An 18,339-nucleotide genomic window follows, 5' to 3' on the forward strand; every position below is an offset into this window, starting at 1 on the left:
TAAAAAGAGAGAGCAGCCAGGCACGGTGGCTCATGTCTGTAATCCCAGAACTTTGGGAGGCCGAGGCGGGCAGATCACGAGGTCAAGAGATCGAGACCGTCCTGTCCAACATGGTGAAACCCTGTCTCTATTAAAAATACAAAAAAAATTAGCCAGGCATGGTGGTGCATGCCTGTAGTCCCAGCTAATTGGGAGGCTGAGGCAGGAGAATTGCTTGAAGGCGGAAAATGGAGCCGGGATTGTGCCACTGCACTCCAGCCTGGCGATAGAGCGAGGCTCCGTCTCAAAAAAAAGAAAAGGAGACAGCAGGTGCAAAAGACCTGGTGTAGGTGAAAGGAACACAATTTTACCCACCATTGTATGGTAGGAACTGTAGGTATAAGTGAAGAAAATGTAAGTCACTGAAGAGCTTTCAAGTGACCAGGAAAATGACAGTTATTAGAACTAAAAACTCAAGGATGAGCTGTTTTAAAGGGAGGATGAAACTTGACATAGAGAAATACTGGGATGAAACTTGGGAAAGACGCTGGCACTAGACATATATGTTTGGACCAACAAGGAGTGCAATTTTAAAAACTGCCTACTGCCATTTCCACTATTAAAAGCAGAGATTTAAGACAGAAGTGACATCTCTTCAGGTTTTATTGATGTGAAAGTAAGGCCTGGAGCCTGGTCTGAAAGAGAGGTTGAGAGAACTCTGAACAAAATGTAAAGGAATAAGTTTCCTTGGATAGAAAGGCTACTATGACAGCAACATATTTTTTTACTTTTCATGGGGATTGGAAGGATGATGGCTAAATGCAAAAAAGTTGAGAGTCCTAGAAGAGAACCTTAGAGTTCTCTGATTTAAAAAGCAGCAGGCCACTGCAGCAAGGTGACAAACTAGGGAGAAGGAGGGAGAGCAAAAGACACCTAGAGAGAGTATATTATTAGCGGTGATAGTTGCACAACTTTGTGAATATACTAAAACCCGGTGAATTGTATGCTCTGAAAGGGTGAATTTTATGGCATATGTGAATTACATGTCAATAAGGTTGTTATACAAAAACAGTGTATGACTCTTTTCCTGTATGAAATACAGGAGCAATGTGACATCTGCTACCCAGTTTGAAGTTGTTCCTGTTCTAATTTTCCTCAGTTATTAAGCATTAGCAAAGTTATAATAACCATTGTACATTGGTCTCAGCAATGCTAGAAGGAATAAAAAGGAGAGCCTGAATTTCTGATTGGGACACAGGAGAGTGGACTCCCTCCACCACCTGCCCCTGGGAGAGATGACAGTCACCGTTCCATGAGGACAGTGTAGTGATTCTGAAGTGAGAGCAATGACCAGCGCAATCTAAAAACTTCCCGGTGGTCCCGAGAAATAATCGGGAAGGAGAGTGACCTGTCCTCCATCACATTAAATGGGGACTATCCCTGCCCTCACACATGTATACACATACAACCCTGGGGTTAAAAGACAAAAAAACTCAGAAACTCAAATCTATATAGGTTTGACACTTACATGCTGAGTTTTAACTGAAGCCCGGGGAATGAGGAAAATATACAATCAAGTAATCATAAAATGGAATAACTAAAAAACACCGAGGGAAGGGGATGTTAAGTAACTAAGTCAACCGTCTGCATTTCTCCTCCTCCTTACCTTAGCACACATTACTAAATACTACTTCAGTTTTCATAGAAGCTGGCAAAAAATTGTTTAGTTTATAGTCTTTGGCAGGAACTCTGCACAATCCTTTAGAATAGCCTCCTCCCAAACTTCAGAAACCATACCTGCAAATGTTTGAGGCTTTTTAACTTCTTAAATTGGTTTCCTCCCTCACCAAGGTGGTAAGTTGTATTCTGAAAGGGCTAACCAAGCACTTTCCTGAGTTCTACTATGCTGCCTACCATTGAGCCAGCAATTAACATGGTGGCATCTTTGAACATTAGCTCTTGTACAACTTTCAGGGGAAAATGTACAAGATAACCCCAATTCCCTTTGGCATTTAAGTAAATCCCTCATAAAGAGACATTAATGTATTTGATGAACTAGAACAAATATTTAGCATAACTCTAATAAAAACCGTATTTAACTTGTATTCCTGTGAAATAACATATATTATATCTATATATGATCTTTTATGGGACAGGAACAAAAAGAGAAAAATAGAGATGGATTTAAGGGAAATCACATGGGCAGGACATGTAGGTGGCTGGGTGGGAAGAAGGTATAGAGTGAGGTGAAGAAGGCAGAGAGATAAAGGGGGAAACAGAAAGGCAAAGTTCAAGGTGGAAAGCAAAAGAGGAAGCAGCAGGGAAGCAGAAGAGTGGTGAGGGATTGCCAGGAGGCAAGGAGAAAAAGTAGAGAGAGGCAGAAAGGCAGATATAAAGCTGGAAAAGAAGGCACCCGTCAATACTGAATTTTTTGTTTTTGAGACAGTCTTGCTCTGTTGCCCAGGTTGGAGTATAGTGGTGCAATCTCAGCTCACTACCTCCGCCTCCCAGATTCAAGTGGTTCTCCTGCATCAGCCTCCAAAGTAGCTGGGATTACAGGTGTGTGCCATCACACCCAGCTAATTTTTGTATTTTTAGTAGAGACAGGGTTTCACCATGTTGGCCAGTCTGGTATCGAAATCCAGACCTCAGGTGATCCACCTGCCTCGGCCTCCCAGAATGCTGGGATTACAGGCGTGCGCCACCACGTCCAGCCAATACTGAATTCTGAAATGTCCATCCTATTCCCCCACTCTCCTTGGATCTTCAGCTCCTTTATCTTTTTTTTTTTTTTTTTGAGACGGAGTTTCACTCTTGTTACCCAGGCTGGAGTGCAATGGCGTGATCTCGGCTCACCGCACCCTCCGCCTCCTGGGTTCAGGCAATTCTCCTGCCTCAGCCTCCTGAGTAGCTGGGATTACAGGCACGCGCCACCATGCCCAGCTAATTTTTTGTATTTTTAGTAGAGACGGGGTTTCACCATGTTGACCAGGATGGTCTCGATCTCTTGACCTCGTGATCCACCCGCCTCGGCCTCCCAAAGTGCTGGGATTACAGGCTTGAGCCACCGCGCCCAGCCCCCTAGCTCCTTTATCTTACTTATACCAAAGGCATATTCTTGCTAATGAATAAATTGTTAACATTAATTAGGTTTAATCCATCATATGGATTCTCAGCATACTATTATACACATACAAACACAAACATAAAATACAATCAATTGTATCCATTGACTGCTTCTATCATCATACTACCTAAGTAGACTGGACTTACAGCACTTTTCTCAGTACCCTGCTAAGTTAAGTATTGAGAGAATATAAAATTTGACTCCCTTAGTCAACAATATGAATGTTTCATTTTTCGCTTCATTAAGAATATTATGATAATGATTTTATTTCAAAATCAGTTTTTTGTTTTTTTGTTTTGTTTTGTTTTTGTGTGAGACAGTCTCGCTCTGTCACCCAGCCTGGAGTGCAGTGGCAGGATCTCGGCTCACTGCAACCTTCACCTCCTGGGTTCAAGCAATTCTCCTGCCTCGGCCTCCTGAGTAGCTGGGATTACAGGCTTGTGGCACCACGCCCAGCTAATATTTTTGTAATTTTTAGTAGAGACAGGGTTTCACCATCTTGGCCAGGTTGGTCTTGAACTCCTGACCTCAGGTGATCCGCCCATCTCGGCCTCTGAAATTGCTGGATTACAGGCATGAGACACAGTGTCCAGCCTCAAAATCAGTTTTTAAAAGAATTAGAAAATATAACTGATTGCTGTGTCTAATTTAGTAGGATATGTACTAAAATACTGCTTACTCTGTTTTCTCCCTTCAGTAATTTGAAAGAGAAATAAATAGGTTTTATTCTTCCTTTTTTTTTTTTCCTTTTTGAGACAGAGTTTCCCTCTTGTTGCCCAGGCTAGAGTGCAACAGCACGATCTCAGCTCACTGCAACCTCTGCCTGCCGCATTCAAGCGATTCTCCTGCCTCAGCCTCCCAAATAACTGGGATTACAGGCATGTACCACCACGGCTGGCTAATTTTGTATTTTTAGTAGAGACGAGGTTTCTCCACATTGGTCAGGCTGTTCTCAAACTCCTGACCTCAGGAGATCCTCCTGCCTCAGCCTCCCAAAGTGCTGGGATTATAGGTGTGAGCTACTGCACCCAACCTACCCTCTGATCTCTTAGTATAAAAATCGAAGAGTAACCAACTTGTCTTTAATTCTTTTATTTACTTTTGATAAACAATATATCATTCACTTGCCATCAACTGCTTCTTGACATTGTTAAAATACAAAACAATAAAACACTTCCAAGGAAAAATTTAAGCCATAAACTATTCTGATCCTTTCATATCCCTCAATTTTTAGAAAAGTAGATAAATATGAAAAAGGTTATTTATGTGTCTGTGAATGTGTATCAGGTGGTAAGAAGGGTTAAACACAAACAGAAAATAGAAGGACAACAAACAGGAATATCCTTTAGGGAAAATACAACCAAGGAAAATAAATAAAACTTTTTAATCACTTTTTTTTTTTGAGATGGAGTTTCACTCTTGTTCCCCATGCTGGAGTGCAATGGCAAGATCTCAGCTCACTGCAACCTCCGCCTCCCAGGTTCAAGTGATTCCCCTGACTCAGCCTCCCAAGTAGCTGGGATTACAGGTGCCCGCTACCATGCCTGGCTAATTTTTGTATTTTTAGTAGAGACAGGGTTTCGCCATGTTGGCCAGGCTGGTCTTGAACTCCTGACCTCAGGTGATCCGCCCACCTCAGCCTCCGAAATTGCTGCGATTACAGGCATGAGCCACTGCGCCCAGCCCACATTTTTTTTTTTTTTTTTTGAGCCAGAGTCTCGCTCTGTCATCCAGGCTAGAGTACAGTGGCATAATCTTGGCTCACTGTAAACTCCACCTCCCGGGTTCAAGCAATTCTTCTGTCTCAGCCTCCTGATTAGCTGGGACTACAGATGCACGCCACCACGCCTGGCTAATTTTTGTATTTTTGGTAGATGTGGTTTCACCACATTGATCAGGCTGGTCTTGAACTCCTGACCTCAGGTGATCCACTCACCTTGGCCTCACAAAGTGCTGAGATTACAGGTGTGAGCCACCATGCCTGGCCTTTTAACCTTTTTTTTTTTTTTTTGAGACAAAGTTTTGCACTTGTCGCCCAGGCTGGAGTGCAGTGGTGCGATCTCGGTTCACTGCAACCTCTGCCTCCTGGGTTCAAGCGATTCTCCTGCCTCAGTCTCCCAAGTATCTCAGATTACAGGCACCCACCACCATGCCTGACTAATTTTTGTATTTTTAGTAGAGACAGGGTTTCACCACATTGGCCAGGCTTGTCTTGAATTCCTGACCTCAGGTGATCCACCTGCCTTGGTCTCCCAAAGTGCTGGGATTACAGGCATGAGCCACCATGCCTGGCCTTAATCTCTTTTTTATTAGCAATTATACATTCAAAATAAGTAAAAGCTGAAAGTGATATTAAGTTCTTAATTATACCTTGCCTATTTGTCATTTCAACTGACCCAAACCCTATCAAGGGGCTTTATAGTTTAGCAAATAATTTGGTTCCATCTAAATGTATCTCACTGGCATAAATGGTAGGTTTTAAAACCAGCAATAAAATGGCTAGCCACAAATTAACGAATAATTATTATTATCTGGTATAATAGCACACGGTGTACCAACTTCTAGCAGAAAGAATATTACAGTTACACACAACTATCATTCTATTTCACTGCTTTTTGCACCAGTTACTGGCTCAAACTCAGTTGAAATGCCACTCTTCATCAGGATTTCAGCAAGAAATGGACAAATGTTCTTTAATCATGTTAAAAGCATGAATTACTGTTTTTTTAAAAAAATGGTTACTAACCTTGCTGAAGAGGCTGAGTGTTTGTACTGGGATTCTGACTAACTGGCTGGGTTGAGCTACTGGCTGATGTGGCAGTAACAAGTCGGACATAATGAAACTTGCTTCCAGGCACTTGAATCTGCTGGACATTGGGAGCAGTTGCCAAAGGAATAATTGTCTTAAACTGTGATGTGCTCACTCCTCCAACAGTGATGGTCTGCACAGTTGATTTCACTGCCTATTAAACAACACAACATGGCTGTCATTAATCTGGGAGATAACTTTCCTACTACTTTTAATTTATAACAATTGCTCAAGTTACAAAGTATGCTCCTGTACTTCATCAAAAGCTGCTGAAAGGAACAACCTGTTCAAAGAGAAATGAAAAGAATGGTAATAAATAAAGAAATAAAACCAAAATTAATGAGTTCTAACTTCCATCTCTAGTAGTTAACTTCCTTGGTAGCCCATTTTTTCAGATGACTTGCTATGAATAAATTATTACTTAATTTGCAAGTACTTACACAATTTTGTTAATATCAGGCAAAGTTTATCACAAAAGAATTGTTTAAAAATTCCCAGAATTAAGCCCCATATTCAATATTGAGAAAAGATGATACAGATAGTTGGCGTTATTGCTCCACACCAAAATAAGCACAACAAATTTTATATTCCCATGTTCTAATGGAGAAAAAAAAAAGAAAAGCCTACCTGATACCCTTATTAAGTTTAGTAAATTCTGAAAGGCTTACTACTCCCCAGGTATAAAAGTACCTACCAGCATATGGACAGTAGGCCAAATTCAGCCCAAAATTACCAATTCTGTTTGTCTAGGGAAACTAGTTTTGTATTCCCTGAGTCAATACAATTTTTTTTAAAGACAGGGTTTCATTCTGTCACCCAGGCTAGAGTGCAGTGATGTAATAAGGCTTACTGCAGTTTCGACTTCCTGGGCTCAAGCCATCCTCTTGCCTCAGCCTCCTGAGCAGCAAGGACCACAGGTACCATGCCCAGCTAATTTAATTTTGTTTTGTTTTGTTTTGTTTTGTAGAGACAGGGTCTCCCTTTGCTGCCCAGGCTGGTCTTGAACTCCTGGACTCAAGCAATCAATCCTCCTACCTCAGCTTCCCAAAGGGTGGGATTACAGGTGGGAGACACAATCATTTTAATTGATTAAAATGATTTAATTATTTTTAACATTAAAGATTGATATTCATCCTTTTCTTTGGTCCAACAAAAGGCAATAGTAATTCCCGAAAAGCTAAATGAAACATCATAGGCAGAGCAAAACACAATAGTCTTTTGAGAAGTCCCGAACTGCTATTTAACCAATGTACAACACACTGTCATACAATGCAAAGGATCAAACATTCTCTAACTAGATATTTAGTATTATTTTACAAATAATTACATCCCCACCTAGTCTATAAAAAGCTCTCATGTTAAGACAACTGATGTATGATGGAGGAAATCTGTATTCACTATATGGATAATAATTTATGAAACAAGAATTCTGAAAATTTTCATAGAAGCCCAGGAGAAAATAAAAAGAATGCCATTTAGTTACAGAAGACATTACTTCTGCATAAAATCATTCACACATTATTATAAGCAAAAAGCAGATTCAAAATAAGAGATAACGGCAGCCATAGCAGTTAGTAAATTAAATGAAAACAGAAAGGATAAGAAAAAGGATTAAATGTATAAATATGGAAGCTACTGAAAAATCAAGCAACCTGAGACAAATACATACAATGGTGCAAAAGACATAGTCCTTACTATATCCGCTCAAAATGGGGGAAAAAAACTAAGTACATTAGAAAACAAGGTCTTGAAACATAACAGTTTTATTTATTGGGTACTTAATATGCACAGAGGACAGTACTAAAAATTCTATAGAAGATTATCTGATCTAACAACCACATTATGAGGTAGTTATGGCATGGCACAGTACAGGGGCTGGTTTACCTACGTTTGTTTAGTTTACATTTTTCTATCGCTTTGCTAAAAGTACATTTGATTGTGTATACTTAAGATATATCACATGATGTATGGGATACATATAGCGAAATGTATGTAAATGTTACTATAATGAAGCAACTTAATATATCCATCATCTCGAATAGTTGACCATTTTGTTTGTTTTTGTGACAAGTGCAGTTAAAATCTACTTATTTTGCAGGAATCCCAAATACAGTACAATTTCATTATAGTCCTCACACTGTATATTAAATTTCTACACTTGTTCATCCTACATGTTCTTCTACATCCTCTGACCTAGTTCCTCTGCTACACCCACCCAGTAACCACTGTTTTATTTTCTATCTCTGTATATTTGAACTTTTTTTTTCCAGATTCCACATGTAAGTGAGATCATGCAATATTTTTCTGTTTCTCTTAACATAATGCCCATCAGATTCATCCATGTTGTGGCAAATAGCAGGATCTTCTTTTTCAAGGCTGAGTAATATTTTATTTTACATATATACTACAGTTTCTTCACTCATTCATCTGTCAACAGGTTATTTTCATATCCTGGTTATTGTGAACAGGTGATCTCATTTCTTCTGAACATATTCCCAGAGGAGGGATTGCTGGGTCTAGTTTCAATTTCTTTAGAAACCTCCACACTGTTTTCCATAATAGCTGCACCAATCTACATTCCTACAATCAATAACATCCAAGGGTTCTGTTTTCTCCACATCCTCACCAACATTTATTATCTGTTAACTTTTTGATAATAGCCATCCTAATGGCTATCCTAATGTGAAGTAGCATCTCACAGTGGCTCTCATTTCCATTTCCCTGATGATTAATGATGTTGACTACATTTTCATGTCTATTGGCCATTTTTGTATCTTTGCAGAAATGTCTATTCAGGTCCTTTGCATATTTTTTAATTGGGTTGTTTTTCCACTATTGAGCTGTATGAGTTATTTTGTTGTTGTTGAGATGGAGTCTCCCTCTGTCACACAGGCTGGAGTGCAGTTGCGCCATCTCTGCTCATTGCAATCTTTGTCTCCTGCATTCACGTGATTCTCCTGCCTCAGCCTCCAGAGTAGCTGGGGTTACAGGCACAAGCCGCTACACCCGGCTAATTTTTGTATTTTTAGTAGAGACAGGGTTTCACCACGTTGGCCAGGCTGGTATATCAGATCTTTTAATCAGTTAAATTGGCAAAGACTGAAAATGACTGATCAACAGGAGAACACAAAAACAGACCACACCCATTGCAATCAACTGACCTCTGACAGAGCACCAGAAGCAATTCAATGAAGAAAGGATAGTCTTCTCAACAAATGATGCTGGTATAACAGAATGTCCACATGCAGCCTGTCACCCAGGCTGGAGTGCAGGCAGTGGCATGATCACAGCTCAGTACAGCCTCAAACTCCTGGGCTCAAGTGATCCTCCTGCCTCAGCCTTCCAAGTAGCTAGACTACAAGAGCCCACCATCTTGCCTGCCTAATTTTATTTTTATTTTTTGTAGAGACCAAGTCTCACTGTGTTGCCCAGGCTAGTCTCAACCTCCTGGCCTCAAGTGATCCTCCTGCCTCAGCCTCCCAAAGTGAAATATATTTCCTTCTGGTTTTTAGTACCTGGTGGAAGGTACTAGTACTTTTTAGTACTTAGTGCAACAAGCTAGCCTATATAGTCAAAAGCAGAAAATCCAGACTGCTAGGGTTTTAATCTAGGCATCTCCATTTCCTAGTTGTGTGATGTTGGTTAAGCGACTAAACTTCTGAAAACATGAAAACAGTACCTCTCTCATAGAATTGTGAGGATTAAACGAGTTAAATTATACAAAGTGCAAATAATAACATGTCACATAGTACATGTTCAGTAAATGTGAGTCACTATTCATATTATCATTTTTGATACAGATTATGAACAATGCCCAATTTAGATGGAGAAGCTCAGCGAGATTAAGTAAATTCTCCAAAGTCATACAACTAAAATGTAGTAGAGAAAGGCTTTGAAACAGATCTAACTCAAATGACTATTTGCTTAACTAAAACATTATACTGCCTCCTACTGTAGATGCTTAATAGTAATTAAATGATTGAACAAATGCAAATAACATCCAGTCCTCAAGAACTCTAAGAACTAAAGTCACACATCTGCCTCTAAGACACACAAAAGTGTTAGTGTATTAAATAGAAGTATAAACTGCATTTTAAAGAAATTTATTTTATAATAATTTTAGACTCACAAGAAGTCATATAAAACTAACAGAGTTCTCATGTATGCTTCCCTGAACAGAATAAAATCTTAGTAACCATTGGACATTATTAAAACCAGGAAATTGACAATTGGCACAAACCTTTATTTATTTATTTTTTTGAGACGGAGTCTCTCTCACTCTTGTTGTCCAGGCTGGAGTGCAATGGAGCAATCTCAACTCACTGAAGCCTCCGCCTCCTGGGCTAAAGCTATTATCCCGGCTCAGCCTCCCAAGTAGCTAGGATTACAGGTGCCCACCACCACACCCGGCTAACTTCTTTGCCTTTTTAGTAAAGACAGGGTTTCACCATGTTGCCCAGGCTCGTCTTGAACTCCTAACCTCAGGTGATCGGCCTGCCTCAGCCTCCCAATTGCTAGAATTACAGGTGTGAGCCACTGTGCCTGGCCAGCACAAAGCTATTAACTAAACTACAGAAAAGATCATATTCTGATTCACCAGATTTTATGTGCACTTTTTTGATGTATTAGTCCATGTAATTTTTTTTTTTTTAAAGAAAGAAAGAAAAAAAAAAGAATGAAGAAGAGGAAGAAAAAGGAAGAGAAAGAGAGAGAGAGAATGGGAGTATTGCTTTCTTGCCCAGGCTAGAATGCAGTTTAGTCATGGGTATTGAAAACCTCTTTTATACCAATAATTATACTTAATGATGTAGACAGGAAGGAATAAGGGAAGAAAATAACAAACAAGCAGCCAACCAATATTTCATTTAAACCTATGAAATGCTATGTGATTACTGAGGAGTGATTTACTTCCAATTATGTAGTCACTTTTGGAATAGGTGTGAGGTGGTAATGTATGTTTTGTGTATTTGAAGTGGAGAGTTCTATAAATGTTTATTAAGTTTACTTGTTCCGGGTCTGAGTTCAAGTCCTGGATGTCCTTGTTAATTTTGTGTCTCGTTGATCTATAGAATCATTAGCCCTTCTTGTTACATTGATCCTTTTGCCATTATGTAATGTCCTTCTTTGCCTCTTTTGACCTTTGTTGCTTTAAAGTCTACTTTACCAGAGGCGAGAATTGCATCTCCTGCTTTTTGTTTATTTGTTTATTTTTACTCTCTATTTGGTTGGTAAATCTTCCTCCTTCTCTTTGTTTTGAGTCTTTGTGTATCGTTGCATGTGAGATGGGTCTGGATGCAGCATACTGATGGGTTTTGGCTTTTTATCCAATTAGAATATATATAAGTTTAACTACTGGCATTTGATGCTAGCTGGCTGTTTTGCCCATTAGTTGGTGTAAATTTTTCATTGTGTTAATGCTCTTTGCTTTTTGATATATTTTTGGAAAGGCTGATATTGGTTGTTCCTTTATATGTATAGTGTTTCTTTCAGAAGCTCTTGTAAAGCAGGCCTGGTGGTGGTGAAGTCTCTAAGTACTTGTTTGTTCGCAAAAGATTTAACTTTTCCTTCACTTATAAAGCTTAGTTTGGCTGGATATGAAATTCTGGGTTAAAAGTTCTTTTCTTTAAGGATGTTAAATATTGGTCCCCACTCTTTTCTAGCTTGTAAGGTTTCTGCTGAGAGATCTGCTGTAAGTCTGATAGGTTTCCCTTTATGGGTAACCTGACCTTTCTCTCTGGCTGCCCTTAGTATTTTCTCCTTCATTTCAATCCTAATAAATCTGGCGATTATGTGTCTTAGGGTTGGTCTTCGTGAAGAATATCTTTGTGGTGTTCTCTGTATTACCTGGAGTTGAATATTACCCTGCCTTGCCAGGTTGGGAAAGTTTTCCTGAATGATATCCTGAAGAGTATTTTCCAACTTGGATTCCTTCTCTTCATCACATTTAGGTACACCTATCAAACGTAAATTAGGTCTTTTCACATAGTCCCATATTTCATGGAGACTTTGCTCATTCCTTTTTATCCTTCTTTCTCCAATCTTATCTTCTCGTTTCATTTCACTGAGCTGTTCCTCGAGATCTGATATCCTTTCTTCTGCTTGATCAATTCGACTGTTTAAACTTGTGCATACTTCGCGAAGTTCTCGTGTTGTGTTTTTCAGCTCCATCAATTCACTTATATTCCTCTCTAAATTGTCCATTCTCGTTAACATTTCATCAAACCTTTTTTCAAGGTTCTTAGTTTCTTTGCATTGGGTTAGAACAAGTTCTTTTAATTCACAGAAGTTTCTTATTACCCACCTTTTGAAACCTGCTTCTGTTATTGGAACACACTCGCTCTCCATTAAGCCTTGTTCCATTACCGATGAGGAATTGCGATCCCCTGTAGAGGGAGAGGCATTCTGATTTTGAGTATTCTCTGCCTTTTTAGGCTGGTTTCTTCCCTTCATTATATATTTATCCCTCTGTCGTCTTTGTAATTACTGACTTTCTAACTAGGTCTCTGAGTGGACATCCAACTTGTTGATTCCCAGCACCGAAATCTGAGCAATCCACTGCGCCAGCCAAAACAGCGGTATTAAGATTGATGGTGCTTTTCTGCCCGGGGAATCTCCGGACTCTGCACCAAGAACTGCCGCACTAAGGCGCCAGCAAAACCGCCGCACCAGCCACAAGAGTCGCTCTGGCGACCTGTGGGGCTCCTCCGCTGGGAATCTCTTGGTCTGTGAGCAACAAATATTCGTCTGAAAGTGTGGCGTCCTCTCGTTCTCTGCGCTTTCACTGGGAGCTATGAACCCGAGCTGCTAGTGATCAGCCATCTTGGATCTCAGTTCATGTAATCTTATCATTTGTATAGATTCATGTAATTAACACCACCATCAAGATATATTAATAAAATTCTTCTATCACCCCAAAGAATCTCCCTTGCATTATCCTTTATAGTAACACTCTCTTCCCAGCCCTAACCCTTAGCAACCACTTATTAAACCACATTTTTCAGCATATAAAAAACTAAGTAACATATAAAAGTTACTAGTTAAAAACTGAAGGCAGAAGGATTTAATACATTTCATTGCTTGAGAGAATTCACAAATTGGCCCCTTCCTTCAATTATAGTGGCCTGCAAAGAACTACACGTAAACATCTCTTTGAAAATACCCATTACATAAAACAGTTCATGTGCATTCAATAAAAATCTTCATTTGGAGTTATCTCTGTTTCCTAATAACATCTTTAAGAGTTGGACTAAGCCAGGCGCGGTGGCTCACGCCTGTAATCCCAGCACTTTGGGAGGCTGAGGCGGGTGGATCACGAGGTCAAGAGATCGAGACCATCCTGGTCAACATGGTGAAACCCCATCTCTACTAAAGAAACAAAAAATTAGCTTGGCATGGTGGCGCATGCCTGTAATCCCAGCTACTCAGGAGGCTGAGGCAGGAGAATTGCCTGAACCCAGGAGGTGGAGGTTGCAGTGAGCCGAGATAGCGACATTGCACTCCAGCCTGGGTAACAAGAGTGAAACTCTGTCTCAAAAAAAAAAAAAAAAAAGAGTTGGACTAAAAAGCAAATATCTTAATTTAGATTCAAAATAGCTATGTTTAACATGTATAAATTACTGCCCTCAAAAACGAAGGCAGACTTGCAAGACATTTCTATTTGTACTATTTCCTAAGCCATTTCTATTTAAAGATTAATATAATTATATATTTAAGATAATTTCTTGGATGATTAGTTTCCCATTAGCAAATGCCAATTAAGTCCTTACTTAATTGCTGATTTACATAAAAGGAAAGGAGGAATAAAACATTCTTCTTTTGTCCTCACAAACGAATATTCTCTTTTACGTGGTGATTTTGACGAAATACCTATGTGTAGATACGCAGATGTGAAAATATAGAGATATGCTTAACCAATATGCAAAAACACTGAATTTGTATAAATACATATAAATATACTTTTTAAGAACTGTGACAGTGTTTATAGAGCTTATCATCATCAAAAAACTATGTTTACCTTATCCTAATTCCCAAATTTTAGGTTATTAAAATAAATAAACCTAGCAGGAAACAAGTTTGCAAGCTTTAAAATACTTTCAAGCTAAAAGAGACAAATGGTAAAGCAGGAAAAGATAAATATTAAATGTATTACATGACCAATGACAGAGTGAACCCTGAGATGCATGAGAACATTCAGCACTGATTTATTGACTGGCAAAATATTATAAAAGAGGTATAAGTCATTCATTTGCTAGTTTTCCATGGATGTTAATCCAACTTATGCTTTATTCATGGCTATGAATTATGGTGACATGGATGAGTACTTTGTATGTGGTGTTTTAGTATCTATGGTAGCAGTCATAGAAAGAGTCAAATGATGATATCAAGCAAAATTAGACAAACTATAAGGTATCATGATCAAAACCAACTCTGCTAAGGATTAAGACATATTTATCAAGATAGGGCAAATAAATAGTATGGGATTAGCCTAAGAACAGAGTGCTAAAGATCAAAGGAATACATTTTTTAAAATTCACATATAAAAAAGTTTATGATGAAAGTGGGCATCTCAAACCAATGGAGAATGATAATAATGCGGATTAGCTATGTGGTCTGAAGAAAAAAGCTGATCCCTACACCTCATTCCTTTTAACAATTCCAAACAGATTTAAGATTTAACCTAAAAAGTAAAACCAGAACTAGTATAGACCAACAGAACAGAACAGAGAACCCTAAGAAAAAAAAAAAAATCCTATTTATGATCACATGATTTTCAACAAGGGTGCTGACATTGTTCAACAGGGAAAAGACATCCTTTTCAACAAATGATGCTGGGAAAAATGAATATCCATCCGCAAAACAGTGAAGTTGGACCCTCACCTAACAAATTATACACAAATGAACTAACAAGAGATCCATACCGAAATGTAAAAGCTAAAACTAAAAAAAGTTCTTAGAATAAAACACAGGGGAAAGCTTCACAACATTGGGTCTGGCAATGATTTCTTGGATATGACACCAAAGATGCAGACAATAAAAAAAAAACCACACAGAGAAATGGACATCATAAAAATTTTAAAAGTTTGTGCAACAGAAAACACTATCAACAGAGTAAAAAAGGCAATCTACAGAATGGGAGAAAATATTAGCAAATTGTATATCTGATAAGTGATTAACATTCAGAATATACAGAGAACTCCTGAACGTAATAACAAAAAATAAACAATCCAATTTAAAAATGAACAAAGAACTTGGAAAGACTTTTCTCCAAAGAAGGAATACAAATGGCCAATAAGCACATAAAAAGGTGTTCAATGTGACTAATTATTAGAGAAATACAAGTCAAAACTACAATGAGATACAGCCTCACAGCCATTAGGATGGCTACTATTAAAAACAAGCGTTGGTAAGGATGTGGAGAAACTGCTGATGGGAATATAAAATAGTACACTGTGGAAAACAGTATGTCAGTTCCTCAAAAAAGTAAAAACAGAATTACCATATGATCCAGCAATTATCCTTTGGGGTACACACTGTACTCACAAGAATGAAAAAGTAAGGCCTTGAAGAGATATTTGTAAACCCATGTTCATAGCAGCACTATTCACAACAGCCAAAAGGTGAAAACAACCCAAGTGTTCACAGACAGATGAATACCTAATCAAAATACAGTATGTATATCCAACGGAATATTATTCAGCCCTAAAAAGGAAGGGTATTCTGATGTATATGCTACAACACTGATGGACCTTGAGGTTATGCTAAGCAAAATAAGCCCATCACAAAAAGACAAATATTGTACTTACATGAGGTACTGTAGTCAAAATTATGGAGACATTAAGTAGAATAGTGACTGCCAGAGACTGGGGACAGAGATGAGGGGTTATTTTTAATTTCTTTACAGCCAAGCTGTCACTTTGTGGCCTAGCCTGGACAGCAGTGGCGCAATCATAGCTTACTGCTGCCTCGGCTTTCTGGGCTCAAGGGATCCTCCCATCTCAGCCTCCAAGTAGGTGGGTCTACAGGCACACATCACTACACCCAGCTAAGTCTTTAATTTTTGTAGAGATGGGGCTCTCACCATGTTGCCTAGGTTGGTGTTGAACTCTTGGGCTCAAGCAATCCTCCTACCCTAGCCTCCCAAAGTGCTGGGATTACAGGCTTGAGCCAGAGTGCCAGACTGGAATGGGGAGTTACTGTTTAATGGATATAGAAATTCAGTTTCATAAGAAGAAAACAATTCTGGAGATGGATGGTGGTGATACTTGCAGAACAATATGAATGTACTTAATAACACTGAACTGCATAGTTTAAAAAGATGGTAAATCCTATATTATGTATATTTTGCCACAATTAAAAAAAAATTGAAAACATAGCTGGATACAGTGACTCACACCTGTAATCACAGGTACATGGGAGGCTAAGATGGGAGGATCACTTAAGGCCAGGTGTTTAAGACCAGCCTGGGCAACATAGTTAAGACTCTGTCTTAAAAAAAAAGAAAGAAAGAAAGAAACAGATATTCACCACACAAGGTGAGTTACGAAAATAAGTCAGGATTGGCTGGGTGCAATGGGTCATACCTGCAATCCCAGCACTTTAGGAGGCCAAGGTGAGCAGATCATTTCAGCCTGGGAGTTCAAGAACAGCATGGGCAACACGGCAAAACCCCATCTCTACAAAACTGAAAAAATTCAGGCATGGTGGCACATGCCTATAGTCCCAACCCTGAGGTGGAAGGATGGTCTGAGCCTGGGAGGTCAAAGCTGCAGTGAGTCATGATCGCACTACTGCACTCCAGCCTGGGTGACAGAGAGAGACTCTCTCAAAAACAAAACAAAAAAAGTCAGTCATGATCAAAATGACAGTAAATCAAATACCAATTTAACCATTTCATAAAGTTTAAAAAAAAGTCTATCTGTTCCTGTACTTAATTTGTACTAAAGGAATATTACATGTAAAAAAATAACATAAAACTAAACGATGATTTCAAAAATGGATAAATATTGGAATAAGGAAGACTTAATCTAAGTGTGACTCAAAAACTAAAACTTCATAAAGAGACTAAATTTTGACTAATGTGAAATTTCTGCAAGGAAAAAAATCATATAGAACAAGCCACTGATAAAAAATATTTGTAACCACATTAATAATAAAGAAACAAGTTATTTAACGTACCATGGACTTTTTTAAGACCAAAAGGGAAAAAAGACAATGCAACAGGCATGGAAGATGAGTCCAGAAGACACAGATATGAATAATATTTAAAAATACAAATTTATGTGAATTTGTTTATTTATTTATAAGACAGAGTCTCGTTCTCCCATGCTGGAGTTCAGTGGTGCAATCTCAGCTCACTGCAACCTCTGTCTCCCCAGTTAAAGTGATTCTCTCACCTCAGCCTCCCAAGCAGCTGGAATTATAGGAGCACACCACCATGCCCAGCTAATTTTTGTTATTTTTAGTAAAGATGGGGTTTCACCATGTTGGCCAGGCTGGTATATGAGATCTTTTAATCAGTTAAATTGGCAAAGACTGAAAATGACTGATTAACAGGAGAGCATAAAAACAGACCACACTCAACATAATCAACTGAGCCAAGGGAGGCAGATTACTTGAGGTCAGGAGTTCAAGACCAGCCTGGTCAAAATGTTGAAATCCTGTCTCTACTAAAAATACAAAAAGTATTTGGGCTTGGTGGCATCCACTTGTAATCCCAGGCTGAGGTTGCAGTGAGCTGAGATCTCACCACTGCACTCTAGCCTGGGCAACAGGGTCAGACTCCGTATCAAAAAAAAATTAAGAAATAAAATAGGCCAGGCGCAGTGGCTCATGCCTGTAATCCCAGCACTTTGAGAGGACAAGGTAGAACGATCACAAAGTCAAGAGACTGAGACCATCCTGGCCAACACGGTGAAACCCTGTCTCTATTAAAAATACAAAAATTAGCTGGGCGTGGTGGCACACACCTGTAGTCCCAGCTACTCGGGAGGCTGAGGCAGGACAATCACCTGAACCCAGGAGGCAGAGGTTACAGTGAGCCGAGATAGTATCACTGAACTCCAGCCTGGCAACAGAGCGAGACTCCGTCTCAAAAAAAAATAATAAATAAATAAAATAATAAACAGACAAGCCACAGATTGAGAGAAAATATCTGTAAAACACATGGTAAAAGACAACAAGAAAAAAAGAGATAAAACTAAGAGAAATATCAATCATTTTCAAATTTAAAAAAACCAACATATAGAACTGGATCTCAATTCAAACATAGTGAAAAATATATATGATGACTGGGGAAATGTGAACACTAGGTATTTAATAACATTAAAGGGGCTGGGTATGATGGCTCATGCCTGTAATCTCAGCACTTTGGGAGGCCAAGGTGTGAGGATCACTTGAACTTAGGAGTTCAAGACCAGCCAAGGCA

The 18,339-nt window shown here is 39.0% G+C and overlaps 1 protein-coding gene across 5 annotated transcripts in view; it reads right to left on the minus strand.

The window, feature by feature from the left end:
• Positions 1–18,339, minus strand: part of LIN54 (lin-54 DREAM MuvB core complex component) — a 92,927-nt gene that overhangs the window by 16,741 nt on the left and 57,847 nt on the right. For 4 of the 5 annotated variants that reach the window (XM_012447028.2, XM_012447027.2, XM_012447024.2 and 1 more), the window contains one exon: positions 5,853–6,069. The exons of the other annotated variant lie outside the window; for it this stretch is intronic. In XM_012447028.2, the coding sequence (XP_012302451.1) occupies positions 5,853–6,069 (217 nt within the window). The remainder of the gene's footprint in view (positions 1–5,852; positions 6,070–18,339) is intronic. 5 annotated transcript variants of the gene reach the window in all.

This window comes from Aotus nancymaae, unplaced genomic scaffold, assembly GCF_030222135.1.
Source record: "Aotus nancymaae isolate 86718 unplaced genomic scaffold, 86718_ANA_hifiasm-v0.15.2.pri h1tg000006l, whole genome shotgun sequence".
Lineage (NCBI taxonomy): Eukaryota > Metazoa > Chordata > Mammalia > Primates > Aotidae > Aotus > Aotus nancymaae.